General features: G+C 40.0%; 1 protein-coding gene across 9 annotated transcripts in view; it reads right to left on the reverse strand.

Annotated features, from left to right (window-relative positions):
- The window catches only part of WDFY3 (WD repeat and FYVE domain containing 3), a 279,105-nt gene that overhangs the window by 62,559 nt on the left and 199,735 nt on the right, over positions 1 to 16,811 (reverse strand). For all 9 annotated transcript variants that reach the window (XM_047717875.1, XM_047717871.1, XM_047717877.1 and 6 more), the window contains 7 exons: positions 16,477 to 16,611; positions 13,717 to 13,896; positions 12,111 to 12,344; positions 5,899 to 5,998; positions 3,655 to 3,815; positions 2,332 to 2,561; positions 1,126 to 1,235 (listed from right to left, as the gene is read on the reverse strand). In XM_047717875.1, coding sequence (XP_047573831.1) covers positions 1,126 to 1,235; positions 2,332 to 2,561; positions 3,655 to 3,815; positions 5,899 to 5,998; positions 12,111 to 12,344; positions 13,717 to 13,896; positions 16,477 to 16,611 — 1,150 coding nt within the window. The remainder of the gene's footprint in view (positions 1 to 1,125; positions 1,236 to 2,331; positions 2,562 to 3,654; positions 3,816 to 5,898; positions 5,999 to 12,110; positions 12,345 to 13,716; positions 13,897 to 16,476; positions 16,612 to 16,811) is intronic.

A 16,811-nucleotide genomic window follows, 5' to 3' on the forward strand; every position in this document is an offset into this window, starting at 1 on the left:
ATTTTAAAAGAACATTTACTATTAAACTCCATCTTGCTTTGGACTCCTTGCTAATTGGTCTGACTCCTGCTCTAGACCAATCTTCAGCAAGCATCAGAGTCACCTGGACACCTGTTCAGATTGCTGGTCTCCACCCACAGAGTTTCTGATTCAGTAGGTATGAGTGGGGCCAGAGCATGTACTTTTCTAACAAGTTCCCAAATGATGCTGATGTTATTGGTCTGAGCACTTTGCTTTGAGAAACAGTGTTCTGGGTTGTCAGTTCCTTGGGGGATGTTCTCAGTGTCTGGGCTTCACGATGTGTTAGTGAAGGACAGATAATAAATTAATGCTTAAATGAAGGAAAGAACAAGTGGTGTACTTCCAAAGGATAAAATCATATGCAAAACTACCACACTGTATGGCTGTGGAGACAAATACTTTTACAGTTATGACTTTTTGACCAATGTGCAAATTAGAAATGAATCCACTCTGAATTTTTATGCATAATATTTATAAAAATCATAGGGAAAACTATATTAAAAGAGAAAATGAATAAAAGAGAATAAAAATGGTGGTAGTGATGACCTGTCTCAAGTAATATTTGCACCTCTAATGAGACCTATCTAACACTACCAATAGGCAGCTCTCTTAATGGTAAATGCTACATTAATATTGATACTACTATTTGTGCAAATGTAAGTATCATCAAATCTCCCAGTGTTACCATGAAATGTTAGGGGCTAGCAACATAAGAAGAGCTCCAGCTGGTGGGCTGGTTATGATGGTGGGCATATTGGCGTATGTTCAGGAGGGACCTATTGGAGCACTGGTTGCCATTACTGACAGTATCTGAGGTGAGGTTTTTGGGAGGGGACAGTCTATCTTAAAAACTGGAAATGAGGGGTGCCTGGGTAGCTCAGTTGGTTAAGCGTCCAACTCTTAATTTTGGCTTGAGTCATGATATCAGGGTCATGAGATAGAGCCCTGGGTCCATCTCTGCACTGGGCATGGAGCCTACTTAAGATTCTCTCTCCCTCTCCCCCTCCCAATTCCTATGCTCATCTCTGTCTCTTAAAAAACAATTCTTTTTGGCAATGGGGAGAGTGGGGAGAAAAAAGGAAGAAAACAAGTCGAGGTAATTACCTTCACTAATATCTTGGCTGTAACCACCGTCTGGTTCAATGTCAGAGGGGATCATAATGTGCCATGTAGTCATGCGGGCTTCTGCTTCCAGTCCAAACCCATCCACGTTGCTGAAAAATTCCAGTCAGTTTAAACTCTGAAGGAAATGACTGTAGCTGAAAGCTATAATGACTAAGTATAACCCTGCAGACACATGCAAATGCTGGCTCTATCACCAAGTTCCCAAACTGGCAGACAGATACTCAGCAGATGCACAACACAGAACTACTACTTCATCAGGAACATGCCATTTCATAGAGTGATCTCACAAATCCACCTGGCCAAATGTAATGAAACTAAACAACAGCATCAAGATGGGCGTCTTAATATTTAAGGTGCTTTTTGGTTACTATTAACATTTTTACCTAAAAATTACCAAAAGTTCCTAAGAACATTTTCCTCATGGGCCTATGCGCCACCTCCCCCACAGTCTCTCATCCCACCACCCTTCACTCAGTTGCAGGGAGATACTTGCAGTTTCCCCTAAGTGCCATATTCTTTCCTTTCCCGGGCACTCATACAGATGGCTCTCTGTTTCCACATCACTCTTTCTCATCCTCAGTGGAGGGCTAACCTCCTCAAGCATGCTCAGGTTGCAACTCAGCCAGTGTCTCCTTCCCGTTCGCAGCACCTGTTCCAAGCTCCCAAAGCACCATGCTTCCACCATGCACACCTGATTGTCTGTCTCCCCTCCTAGACTGCACGTTCCAAGACCCTGCCATGGAGTCTTTCTTGCTCATATCTCATCCCAGTGCCTAATTCAATGTCCAGACACTAAATAAGAATCTGTCAAAGCAATCATTGGAAAAATCCTAATTTTACCCACTTCACTCAGAGCACTGCATTTATTCATAACGTTCTTTTCTGTTTATCCCTCTTAACCTCCAACAATGTGTATTTTGTTTATTTTTAAAGTAAACTTTTTTAAATTCCATATGTGACATAAGGTGATGAATGTTCAGCTTAAAGACATAGAAAATTAAAGGGAAAAAAGCTCACAATTTCAGTGCACAAATGTAACCCTCATCTCTTCTATTTTCCATGAAGTTTTAAAACCGAGATTAAGAGGAAAAAGAAATGTTACTATCAAAAAAGTAGAACAAAGAATTTTGGTGGAAAAATATAAAAGACAAATTCATGGCAGCAAACTGAATGTGAAAAAGTTACCTCCCAACATGCAGATTAATAAGGCAGTGAGCCAGGCAGCTAATGAATTCTTGGTCGTGGTTCCCGGGCCCCAGGATGAGGTTCCTGTTGACCGTCAGCACCCGGAGCGAATCTAGGAGAGCCACCTGCTGCGGAACGGTTTTGTGTGCCCGTGAGAACTGGTACAAGATGGTCCTGTTGAGGCAGTGATACACCGCATCGAGTGACAATCCCTGGGATCTTCGTTTGGACTAAAGATGGGAAAGCAACTACGCTTAGTAAAATGGACAAAAATAAATGGTCTGCTTCACATCCACACATCACATTAGGTCTACTATGTACCAGGGGCCATGCTCAGTACAGGGTGCTAAGTTAAAAACCAAAAAGCTCTTGCTGTGATGAGGATCGGAACCCGAGACACATAAATGTAATTTGACGAGCTGAGAGCCTCATGCCCCAGTGAGGAGAGCCATTAAGACTTGCAGAGCAGAGAGGAGTGGCCTATCTGAGCCCGTGAGGAAGCACTGTCCAGGGAGAACCTCCTACTACAACTTGTCTGTAAGAACATCTCTACTCAAAATGGCTGGGGAAAACAAATAACCTAAAAGCTTAGTAAAAAACTTCTTTGGATGGTCTATAGTCTCGTTTCCTCACTTGTAAACTTTTCTCTTTGGTTTAAATACAAATTTAGCTCTTAAAAAAAAAATTCTTAGATAACCTATGCATTGTATGCTAATGACACATGATAACAGCATTTCCTAATTTCTGCAGTACGTGTTGAATAAGATTAAGCACTTGTGGCAAACCAGGTCCACATTCTTTGGTCAAAGGTATCACGCACTCACACACATGCACACACACACAAGCACACATACACTCACTAAATGACACCTTCAAAGACCTACAATGAACGCTGTGAAAATTTCATTACAAGAAGAAAATATTCCTTTACTATCAACTCTTCTTGCTCTGTAAACCTTTACACACAACTGTATCATAGTGTAATGGAAAAAGCCCTATCAAGTTGTATCAGCTTAAGGTATTTAAACCAAAAGGAAGCTATCCAGGTATCTGGGTAGCAAAAAGCAACAGCAGTGGGGAGGTCAGTGAGAGCCCACAGCTTGAGAGAACCAGGCAACTTTACAAGGGACAAGTTGGCACAAAGCTATGGATGGGGGGAAGGGTTATAAGTATACAGTTTTTATTCACTTTCAATAAACTGAGCTTTGTATTAAATATTAACATTATCTTATTAGTTACATTTATTTCCAATAATTTTGACACATTAGGAAAGTTTTTCAAGGAAAAACATGTACTCTAAAACCAACAGTGACAATAGATTACCTGTGCAATTAGTTGAATTATAAAATCTATAAGAAGTTTAGATTCTTTGTTGAACATGCCTTGCCAAAGTTTGTCCACCACACGTTGTGTGAAATAAAACACATTGTTCACCAATACCTGGTAGCTTCCTCCACTGGTAATAGGCAGAGATGCATCTTCCCCTAAATTTGAGCGGGGGGGGGGGAATATAAGAAAACTGCTATCAACCAGCACAAGACCAGATCCTCCAAAAATGAGGCTAATGCGAAATGAGTTTATCTACTACACTTAGAAAGAGGACAACTAGGCTCTTATATTTAACGCCGATAATCCTGATATATGTTGGAAGAAATAATTTCTGCAGGACAAGAGTTTGGATTGAAGAGTGTGAAGTCTTGTATTGCTTGAGACTGTCTGTGATAAGCAAACAGTTCCTCAACTTAAACTGACAGCGACAGAGGATCTCTGAGAAAAAAGCTGTCAGGTTCTTAGCTTTGAATTGATTCTGTGTAACTAATAACGGGTAAAACACACCATCAGACACAACTCTGTTCTGAATATACCTTCAAGTGCAATGAAGTAATATAGGAGAGGACCAGAACAACTGTGAAAATGAAACTACAGTCAGTGCTGGTGGAGTCATGGGGCACCTCTCCTTCCCTCCATGATTACCTTCAGTCCTGTTTCTCCTCAAAAAAGTTCCCAAGTGCCTTCGGTGTGTTTGCTGTGTACACACTACTTCAAGACTAATCCCCCTAACCAAAATGCCCTCCATAAGCCCCTCCTTCCTAGAAGTTCTGGAGCCCCACTGAGTATATTATTCCTACCAAACTCTAAATTACTCCATTATGTAAAACTCTTCATTTTGTATCTTTATATAGTAAGACGGATACTGTACAAGTAAGATTCTTAAGTGATAAAAACAAACACAAAGTTTGACCTGACAGCATGCTTTGAGAGTTACATGTTAAGACAATACTAAAAACTTTTTGGCAGACTTACTTAGCAAAAAAAAAATAATAATTTAATAGGATGGAAGTTCTTTGATTAATATTATTACTTGGCACTCAAGTAGCCAATATGTTAAATCACTACTTTTCCTTCTCCTATAAATTCTATCATTATTTTATATATAAATGTTAGCTTCACTGTAAATGTATCAAGTTTTGTATTTTTATTGTAACCAGATAGGGACATACAGAAAAAACATCTTAATGTGTTTTGAATTTATGTTCTGGAAGCCATCCTAGAGAACAACATAGGGGTGCCTGGGTGGCTCAGTCGGTTAAATGTCGGACTCTTGATTTCAGCTCAGGTCACGATCTCAGGATCATGAGATCGAGCCCCACACGGAGCCCTGCGTTGGGCTCTGTGTCCAGCTCCGCACTGGGTGTGCAGCCTGTTCTCTCACCCTTTCCCTTACAAAGAACAACTCTACTCATGCTACTCATGGGCATATATCTAATAGCTATGTATAAATATTATATACATATGTGGCCCATATGAACAAGAATATTTATAGCAGCTTTATTTCTAATTATCTCAACCTACAAACTACTGAATGTCCCACCACAACAAATTGGACACATTTTATTTATTCATATAACAGACTACATAGTGATGAAAATAAATGGACTCTTGCTACAGGCAACAACATAGGCACATCTCACAAATATGCTGAGTGTGAGGAGCTAGACTGCAACAAATACATGTTGTATAATTCCATTTGTAAAGTTCAAAAGCATGCCAAACGAACCTATTGTTTTAGATCTCGGGACAGTGACTCCATGAGCAGTAACGGGGTCAGGGCAGGAGGGAAGTGGGGGAGCCTGAAATGCATTTCTGTGTGGCCTTATATAGGCATGATGTCTGGGTGGTCATTCACGGAGCTTTATGCTTGTGATTTGTTTATTTACAAGTATATCACAACAAATTAATTTTTAAAAGTATCAGACATTCATAGAAATGTAATCCATTTACATACTATGGTTTTTAAAACATTGTTTCTCTTTACTTGTCCTCTTCCTGCCACCTGAGTGTACAGATGTGGACAAGCAACTTAAGTATTTCCTGTTGTTGACTCTTTATCCCAGATTCAAAGAAAAGATCTAGACAGGCCTCTTCCTCACTACAGAAAAATACCAATATGAAGGAAAAATGCACAGAAAAGAAAAGATGAAGTTAAAAAGGAGATACACTAGGAATTTAGACAGAGAAGAGTGATTCTAGGTACTGTGATAAAGTGAAAATAAAACACAGTATTACCCAGTAAGACATCAGCTGCAAGCAAATGGTCCATCACACTATCCAAAATGTAAGTCTGGAATTCTTTTTGCTGAGTTCTTGTAGATCTTTCAGGAGAAGCCTAATCAATGAAATTTAGAATTAGAAACAAAATCAAGTCAACAAAGATAAGAGCTCAAGCATAGTTATATTATCATGTTTACATAGTTACATAAAAGAAAAACCTATTGGTAAATAATAAAACAAGACATGAGAGATGGTAGACAGGCTTATGCTTTCTTTTACTTTTCCACAGAATTAAAAAGAAGCAAAAGTGAAACATCACCATCTTTTGAATCCAGTCCTCCAAAAACAGTATTCTAAGATTGTATTTAATAAATATTTGATAATCTACTAGTATATCTCACTTCCAAAGACAGCTGGCAATTTATTATGAGATACTGACAAAATCATAAAGCCATTAAAACAAATACAAAACCTCAGGAACCTAGTAATCAAGGGGGTAAAGTCGATGGGGAGGGCAATATTTGTAACAAAAAGTTAACTAAGCATGCAATTTAGCTCTGAGCTCCCTCGGCTTCAAGAAGGAGGGAAAAAAAGATGATATGGTTTACGAAGCTTTTTATTGTCTATAAAAAGAAGCACACTAGATTGTCAGCAAGGATGTTTTCCTAAAATTGTTCTTAGAGGAATGTTCTCTGTGGGTTTTTATAAAGAGGACAATAATAACCCTATAGGCAATACTTTGGTAAGGGTTTTATACAGTATAAAGATGTTTTTAAAAATTATCTTGAATAAAAGCTTGCAAGCGCAAAGTTAAAGTACAGTTCTCAGATGGCATTTCTGTTGGTAATTAGGGTAATATCACCCAGGTGCACAAATGTCCAGTAGCTAACCTGTGAGGTGGGTGGTAAAGCCCTGGATAAAAGGTGGGGAAGATCCTTTTGTCATCCTCAAATGCCAGTTTTTGGTAGAAGTCGCATATCGAATAATTCAACAAACGGACATAAAATTTTCTTTTAAAAAGAGATCTGGATGTTTTAGATATAGGCACAGTACTGATGCTTTGCAGATCCTTGAACAGACAGATCTGGGACTATGTTTATGACCACGTTACAAAAGTGGGCTTCAGACTACTGTTCTTCATTTACGCTTGAAATGTGCTCCATTTTAAAAAACCCATTTCTTTCTATTCTGATTTTCAATGTGGTACTGATAAAGGGTTTAAAGGAACAGTTATAATCTAAATTCTATATTCAGATCAAGGATCTTATTCTAGGGATTTAGAAACCAACAGCTAAACCCAAGTTACAGCAAACATTTCTCTGTTTTGCTGGTAAGACATATTTGTTTTTAAATGACAAAATATGGGCCTAATGAGTACATTTAAAATAGTACTAGTGTTTAGGAACTGAGTTTGGTATCTATTTGGGAAAAAGTAAAGGACATGTCATGTTGTTTTTAATCTTAATAAATTTCCCTGTGTAGGCGAACAGCTGAATCACCGCGGTCAGCATGAGCGCCACAGACACCCACTACCTGCCTATCCCTCATGTTGACGGTACAGGGAGACTATAGCCCTACCAAAGGAAGAGAAAGTGAGAATGTTTAAGTGGGAAGCAGACTGATGAGTTCCTGAGGATTACCCTGTCATCAGATCAGAGACCATTTTGCCAAATAGTTTAAGCTGATCAAAGTTTCCCAGAGGAAGGCTCTCCATTCACAGGAGGATTTAAACACTCCTGAAGATGACAGTGCTCATTCTGGATCATAACCACTGAAGGTGGTTAATGGGATAAGTAATACTGAGTAGAGTTTATCAACTCTTAACGAGACAATGTTTTGGAGTCTGTGAACAAAAGGGCCACAGAACTCAGAGAAGTAGCTTCATCAACAATATTTATCTTTACTTAATTAAGAAATATTCTTTTGTATTCTGCATGGATTTAAGGCTAGGCTCAGTCATCAATGCACATTTAATCCTCTGAATCCCCTCAGAGAAGCTGTTATATGAGTGATTATGACCCAGAATGTATACTTGTTACTGGCTCTAATTGCTGGGTTTAAATGTTCTTGCTGAGATTTATTATAGCCTAACTTTTAAAGGATTTAAGACTTTATAAATGCATGCACAGCTGTCTCAAGGTTTTTTTTTTTAAACATTCTATGGACTTACTATTATGTACCAGACACAGTGCTTAGTTTTTTGTACATTATCTCAATCTGCAAAAATCTCTCTCTGAAGTAAAACTATCACCCCATTTCAGAGATAAGGTCACCGAGGCTTAGAGTGGTTAAGTCACAACTAGGATTCAAACCTCAGTTTCTCTGATGGCAAAAGTTCATGGCTTCACCTGCTATACCATACTCTCCCAGCTTTACTAAAAGTCTCCATATTGAAGTTAACAAATGCACATGAGCAACTCTGCTACAGTCTCTTCGGCCATCTTTTAAATAAACCTGGTTGGCTGCATACCAGGTAACTGGGATGAGTTCAGGGCAGAAGGAAGAGAAGAGTGAGCACTGTGATCGGCTCTGGCTTCTGGCTGTCAGGCGTCTTCCCTACAGAAGCAGGGAAGCCAGTCAACACCAGTACTCAAAGAATCACAGCCTCCTTTTTGCAGGTGGCAGACACCGTGCAGAATCTTTGCGTGCAAGGCCAGACAGCCCTGGGCGTCTGCTGTCCGCACTGAGGGCAGGCCGCTCCTGCAAGGAAGGCTTTCAGCGCTCTGTGGTTTGTCATGGGCTGAAGCCCTTCAAGAAGAGGATTTTGAGCTTCTTCATTCTGGCTCCAATATTCCTTTTAGCTGATCTCTCAGGTATGTCAGAGTTCTTTTTGCCCCAGGGTCAGCCAGGGCGGAATGCACACTGCTGGGAATGGGGAGGTCTCTTAGAAGATGGATGGAACAGAGAGTCATGAACTCCCGAGACCACAGGAGAGTATGTGTGGCATCAGACAAGCACACACTCATTAGCTTTTCCGCAGGCAGAGCCAAAACCTTTTCTATCCGTTCCCTTGCGCTTGCCTCCTGCCACCATGGTGGTATTCACAGGCCATGAACTCCCTACGACGCCTGGTGGTGACAGCAGACACGGGGAGTAGGAAGAAGAGAGGACCACCAGGGAGACGCTAGTGTAGGCCACTGCAGTTTCTGAGGGAGTCTTCCGTGCCACTGGTCCCATGTTAGGAACCGTAAATATATAATCTCATTTAATCCTCACAGCAGCCCTGAGAGACACGTTTTATTTTTATACCATCTGAAAGATGGGCAAACTAGAAGGGGTAAAGAGAACTTACAGTGGCCACAGTCACACAGCTATAACCAGCACACATTTAATTTCTCAAGATAGATTTTGCTGATGATTTACATATACTTAACTCCCATAAAAATCATGTAGGGGAAGCAGTATATAAATCATTCCCCAGAGAATGGATTGAGCTCAGTGAGATGAAAATGCTTATACAATAAATAACAGGGCCAGAATTCAAAACAGGTATTTTTCACTCCTAAACCCATGCTCTTTCAATTAGGCCCCAGTGTGCCCCTTGTACTTGGCCTCAATGGCACACTCTGGTCAGCTTATATGAATGGGAATCTTACTTTTATTAACTTTTAACAAAGATAATTTCACACATTCTTTTGTAGATCTAGTCAAGTAAGCAGATAATCTTGTAGTGAGACTGAAAATGAATGAAGACTGAAGATGGCCTGCCTCTCATATTCTGAACTGAAAATCAGTTGGTTCAAACCCCATCCTTCATGTAGGTAAATGGTAAATATACAGGATAATTCTCTTCTTGAACTTCTTCAGAGATAAAGACTTCATAATCACGATATTCAAAATCATATGCTTGCCACTTATTTTTTACACCAAAGGAAGACATCTAGTGCAATAAATGCTTTGTATGTTTATTCTGTACATACACTGTGTAGTAGCGTTGAAGCTCCTCAAAGTATTAAGTTAATTTTTAAAAGCCAATGTGCATCTCTCCTATTAGATGGTAACATATCTTCATGTTTGAGAAGAACTGCTAGGATGCAGTTATAATTAAATGATTTAAAAATACAGAGAAGAACACACCAAACAACCATACTAAGTCCGTGAGAGGTTAAAAGACGTGTGAAAGGTGGTGACTAAATTTTAGGAGTTTACAATGTACCTGGGAGTTTCAATCTTGACATTCCCTACTTCTCCCTGAAATGTAACCCTAGCCACCCCTAACTCCCAGTACAGCCAGACACAAATCCACTGCAGGGCAAATTACTCTCTGCAACAATGAGAAAGTTAATTCAAGGTTAATACATGTTATATCAAACTTTCCCACTGAAAAATATAGAAAACCAAGATAAAAGACAATCATATCATCTATTAGATGACACAGCTAATCTATATCATCTAATATAGCTATTAGAATTCCTGTAAGACTGAAAATACTGTACTGGATAAATCTCCCCATATATTCCACACATATGTATTTTATTGTTTGGCTCGGTTATGCTTTCTTGCACACACTCTTCTAAACTTGATTATCCTGTCATGTTCTGATCACCACCTCATTTTGCATAGAGTGCTTCAAATTCCTACCCAATCCACTAAGACACCAGCCATCTTGCTTCTCAAAGTTTTCCACGAGGACAAGCTCTACCAGGCATGCTTTTAAACTCTACCAAATGCATTATTGATGATAATGATGATTTTCCTGCCAATATTAAACATTGTGGTCCTGGTTAAAATGCTCAGCATGAATGGTATCTGAATTACATTAGCAATTTCTTTTAATTGACTGAGTGGAGATACTTTCACATGAGTAAGATAAAAGTATCTCCTGTGGTTTTAAGGTTTCAAATAAAAAGTTAACCGTGTTAGCCACTAGAGGGAGCAGAGAAAGTGCAGGTTCAGTTGCCAAATGGCTGAGAGCCTGTGGGAAGTTCCCCAGAGAGACAAGCAGTCAGTCTTCTGCACTGACTGAATCTTATTTTCAGAGACCTGGGAGTAACTGACTCTGTGACCCTACTTATAGGAAGTGACCGAAAAAATATGAGTGTACAGCAACTCATCATATACTAAATTCTCTTTCTATGACCTTTTGAGATTTTTTTCTAGGTGAACATTTGGTTTTCAGGGATGACCAATTTCTAGAGCCGGGAGGGCTCATTTTCCAGTGCGTCAGCTGCTTCACATCATTTATTAGGAGAATGGGCAGGTACGGTGGACTAAATGTCTGTGTCCCCCCAAATTTATATGGCAAAGCTCTAACCCTCAATGTGATGGCATTAAGAGACAGAGCCATCAGCAGGTAATCAGGTTTACATGAAGTCATGATGGTGGAGTGCCCATGAGAAGATCAGTGCCCTTGAAAGAAGAAGAAACACCAGAGCTTGTACGTGTGCACTCACTCTCTTTCTCCCTCTCTCTCTCTCTGCCATCTGAGAGTACAGCAAGAGCCTCACCAAACTGGTGTCCCAATATCAGACTTCTCAGTATCTGGAACTGGGGGAAATAAATGCCTGTTATTTAAGTCCCCCAGTCTATGGTATTTTGTTATAGCAGTCTGAGCTAAGGTAGCAAGCAACCTAGAACTTTGTTGTCTTGAGGAAAATTAAGTAAGTGCATATTAAGCACCTACTATGTGCAACGCACCATGTCTTAAGCCGCACAGGACACCTAGAGCAATGATACTTGGCAATAATACAAAAGAGGGATGGAAGCAGGGAGTTATATAAGCTGAGGAGAGGCCTGTGTGTCAAGAGAAGGGGTTTGCACACTGAAGCCCATGGGCCAAATCCAGCCTATGTCAGTTTTGGTAGACAAAGTCTTATTGAAACACAGCCATGCTCATTCATTTATGTATGGTCAATGGCTGCTTTCTGGCTCTAATGATACAGTGGAACAGCTGTAACAGAGATTGCATGGCCTGCACAGCTTGAAACATTTTCTATCTGGCCCTTTACACAAGGAGTCCGTCAATTCCTGGCCTAGGGAAAGGACGATAAAGGACTGAATTAGGGATATGCTTGTGGGAATAGAAAGAAGAGAAACAAACTGTTAGGGTATGTAGCACATCTGAGATTAAAAAAAAAAAAATCCCATAGTCTGTAATATGTTCTGCCTGTACAACCCAGAAGAACATGAAATCTGAAAGGTATCTAGCATCAAATGTGCTTGGTTTCTAATGTTCTAATTAGAAAAACTACACAAAAGAGATGTAAATGCATTTTTTTGGTCTTTACCTCCAACAAAAGATCAATTAGCGGAGTCTGCTTGCTGGCAGGAGTAAGACAGAGGTTGTCTATTATTAAGACCCGCATGAAATCAAAAACAAACTTCTTAGCTGGGTGGTTGGTCAGATAGGTCTTTGTGCCCACGTTGCAGTATTCTGACTGGCTTCTGTTCATCCCTGTGTCTGCTGCAAAGGCTTTAAATTCTTCTGCCGGAGATCCAACCTCATCATCAAGATCAGTCACCTGGTATAATCAAGCAGAAATATATGCTAGTTGTATTTGATTTTATGTGATATTTTCACTTCCATGTTTCCTAAAAACCAAATTATAGCAGCAACAGTATTTTCCTTCAACATTTACCTCACATTAAGCTATTCAAAACATTACCTCACTTTGCTTATTCGACTCTCATTTCAAGGTAGCAATTGGGAACCACAGGTCAGTTACTTAACACATGCTCTTTCTAGTATTAAGCTGATCAGCCACTAGCCATGTATCTGTTCTATGTTGAATTTTCTCTCTATGGTGGATAACTGCACTTAAAATAAATGAAATGATGAGAATGACTGTATCTACATATTGAAATATATCTACTGAGAAGTCAAATATCACAGAATCCCAGATAAAGATCTGGCACAATGGTAGCACCTAAGGGATGATCCATTTTGGCAAATTAAAAAATCCCCAGATAAGTAAATAAAACAATGCCAAAACCAAGCCAATTTTGAGCCAACAGGAAAAAAAAAAAAAAGGACCAAAAGAAAGATTATAAGCTGCTGACAAGAAAAAGATGTTGAGATAATTCCTAAGGTCTTTTTTTACCAGAAAAATTAGGATTTAAAAATCAGAAACAAGCCAGGTCATGTTTTACTTGTCTTTCTCCTAAAATTCCCCATAGTTTCATAATGAGTTTTTTACCTTCATACATGAAGAAAAATTAGTATGAACAAAGTAGTTTATTCCAGGCCCTAGAGTAAGTGGTGGAAGAGAAGATATCATGAAATTCTAAAGTATATAGAGTAATAACTGTCTTTGGGGCTTTGTTTTAAAGGACTGAAGAAGTACCTGTACTACCTATGATTACAGTCTAATAATTTTCTATTAAATTAGTATAGAATATAAAAAACAAAAATGGAACAAAGTAAGGAAAGTTGAACAAAAAAGACAAACACTGATTTCATTTTTGTATAAAGATAACCACTCCTATAATTAATTTGACTTTAATTAATTAAAAACTAAGTCCAGGAGATCCCCAATTCCTGAGATAAATAAAGTTGAGACAAATTTTGGTCTGACCAGAGTTCTGTAACCTGGATACGACATTTCACAACGACATGTATGAGCACGTAAAGCAAGAAATGGGTCCACAGTGACTTGGAGAGGGGAGTGATTAACCAGGGACTTCCAAGAGGACGGTAAATGAAACAGGAAGCAGGATTCACTGCTATTTTAGGGGAAAGCAGAGGACAGTGTAAGGAGGAGACACCAGAGAATAATGGGAGAGGTGAGGCTGTAACTTGGTCAGAAGCTTAAAAGACTGGAAGGAAATCCTGCTAACCACCAGGGCAGATTAATTCCAGTTTGACAGCTCCCCCAACCCCCGCCCTTCTCCTACCATCTCTGAGTAAGGGCGAATGTTGAAGGGGAAGACGGTGGCTGCTAATGCACACAGGAAGTCAGGGCTCATCCACATGGAAGCCAGGTCGGGAACGTTGTGATATAAGTATCTAAAGAACTGCATCAGGGTCACGGGATATTCCCGGAGCCAGGATCCCTCTTCTTCTGATTGCCAAGGCTGTCATGAGGACAAGAAAAGAAATAATTTGTCAGAAAAACTGACACTGCTAAAAATTGCTTTAAAAACCCATTACTCACGACTTTCCTAAACTGGATATGTCGATGGTTCAGAACACTTAGGAACCACACACACGAGCAAATATACAGAAACAAATCTAGAAATAGGCTACAACAAAAACAATACTCCTAGAAACTGACAGGATGTTTGTCTGTTCACTGATGTTTTCACAGCTCAGGAACTTGAGTCAGTGATTTTGATTATTTATCATTAGGAACATGAGTATAGTTGCTGCCAGTAGTGGCTGTATTATCCACAAAGCTGTCCCATTCTCCATCATGGGACAGTTATGAGTAACAGAAAAGATGGGGAAGTTACTCCACCTTTCCGAGCCTCACACTGTCATATGTAAAATAAGAAGAACAATGCTTTCAACCACATGCAACTGTGATATTATGATTTATAATAAGAAATACATACTTGGTCTTTGTCCCATCCCATTCTTGGTACAGAGCTACTAAAACCCTCAGAATTTCCTAAGCAAGAAGAGCCATAAAGGGTGTCTTCCCTTAATCATAACAAAGGCCTTTCAACCACAGCTGAGTTTATGCTAATGCTAAGACTTTTGGAAAGCCCCGAAAGATGGAGGCTTGCTAGGGGAACCAACCACATCATCAGGGGGTTGGAACTTCCAGCACTAACGCTCTGCACCCCCGGGCGCCTGGGTGGGCCCAGTTGGTTAAAGTGTCTGCCTTCAGCTCAGGTCACGATCCCAGGGTCCTGGGATTGAGCCCCATATTGGGCTCCCTGCTCAGCAGGGAGTCTGCTTCTCCATCTCCCTTTCTTCTGTGCTCTCTCTCTCTCAAATAATAAATAAATAAAATATTTTTTAAAAATATTAAAAAAAATACAGCTATGCACCCCCTAACTTCTAGGGGGTGGAGGGGGGCTGGAGAATGCATTCAATCACCAGTGGCCAATGATTTGATCATGTCTATGTAATAAAGCCTGCATAAAAAGCCTTTAGGACAGGGTCTGAAGAGCTACAGGGTTGGTGAGCACACAGGTGTAGGGAGAATGGCAGGTGGACAGTGTGGAAGCTCTGTGCCCCTCCCCATACCTCACCCTCTGCATGTCTTCCAACTGGCTATTGCTGAGTCACAGCCGTAGAAACCTCCAATTTATAGCTGGCAGGTCAGAAGCACAGGTGAAAACGTGGACTTATGATTGGCATATGGTGTGCTGGGGAGGGGGTGATTGTGGGACGGATGCTGTCTCCAGGTAGATAGTATCAGAACTGAACTGAGCTGTGGGACATCCAGCTAGTGTGGCAAAACCCCCCATGTATTTGGTGACCAGAAGTGTCAGAAGTGAAGCAGTGGTACAGCAGAATATTGGGAGTAGAGGAGACACACAGGAGTGTGTTTTTCTGTAAAAGCAATACAACAACAATAATGATGATGATAAAAAAGGAAAAAGTGGGGCGCCTGGGTGGCTCAGTTCATGAAGTGTCTGACTCTTGGTTTCAGCTCAGGTCACAAGTTCCCCTATGGAGTCTGCCACTGCCTTTGGGCTCTGTGCTAATCAGGGAGTTGGCATGCCCTGTCTTCCTCCCTTTGCTCCTCTCCATCCCCTCCCCCTGCCACTCTCTCTCTAAAATAAATAAATCTTTAAAAAAAAAAAAAAGGAAAAGGAAAAAAGAATATATGTGAACAACACCGATCTGATACTTGCCCAGAGACCGAGTTTTTTTAACTTACATTTTTATGTTTGTTTATGAAAAGGGGCCAAAACAAGGACTCCAAAGCATTCTAAATGAATACAATAGTAATGTTCTTTCCTAAGATGACATAGGAATAGTTTTGGCTAAATTAGGTTTGTCAGTACTTGTAATCCAGTGTTGTTAGTGATTTCTCTTACAATGTGATCTTAAATTGTGTAAGCTTATTAAGTTATTATTCACAGTATCCCTGTAGGATAAATAGAAACATACGTTTTGCCACTTAGTCTTTCAATTCTTCATATCTAAGTTAGAAATAATTAGAATAGTACAAACAAATACGTTTTTCACCTTTAAATGGAAGTGATTTTCAAAGTTCAAATAACATATTGCAATGACATAGACTATATGTTATATACACATATACCTTTAATATACAGTTTTTTGTAATATACATTTCATAACACCAGTAATATCAGTTAACACTTACAAATCACTTACTACATACCAGGTACTCTTGTAAGTGCTTTATGTAGATGCTAACTCCCCATTAAATCCTCACAACAACCCTAAGAGATCAGTTCTCTGACACCAGCATTTCATACATGAGGAAACTGCCAAACACAGAGGCTCGGATGTCTTAAGCACCAGACATGGGATCTGGACCCAAACAGGGCTCCAGAGTCCATGGTCTCATCAGCTGCTCGGTCCATCCTTACAGCAGAGAGCAAAACCACAGGCTGAGCTTCCGGAGGCCACGCATTTAATGAACAGTCACGTTACGTAAGGAGCCCTGTCTTTAAGTGCACACTACAGACCGGAGGCGGCACCAGCAGGCTGGGGCGTCTCCGCAGACTTACTGAATTCAGCATGCTGCGCAGCATCCCCAGCAGCAAGAAAGCGGCTTCTGTGCACACGTTATGGATGGAAGATACCACAGTGCCACTGGAGGCGGGAACTCCGAAGATAAACGTCCAAATGGAGTCTAAATCAAACTGCAGAGATCAGAGTGAAGGAAGATTAGCCGCCATCAGTTTGTTTCAGCGAGAGAGCCTCACAAGTTCTAATATTCTGAAAACTTCTTGGACACTAATGAGGTTTTTTTTCAAAATGATCCATGACGGAGAGATAGAAAGACCTAGTATGCCTCCCTCCTAAATTCTGAAAATTTGTAAATTTTCACATTTGTAAAGAA

This window comes from Lutra lutra, chromosome 2 (assembly GCF_902655055.1).
Source record: "Lutra lutra chromosome 2, mLutLut1.2, whole genome shotgun sequence".
Taxonomy (NCBI): Eukaryota; Metazoa; Chordata; class Mammalia; order Carnivora; family Mustelidae; genus Lutra; species Lutra lutra.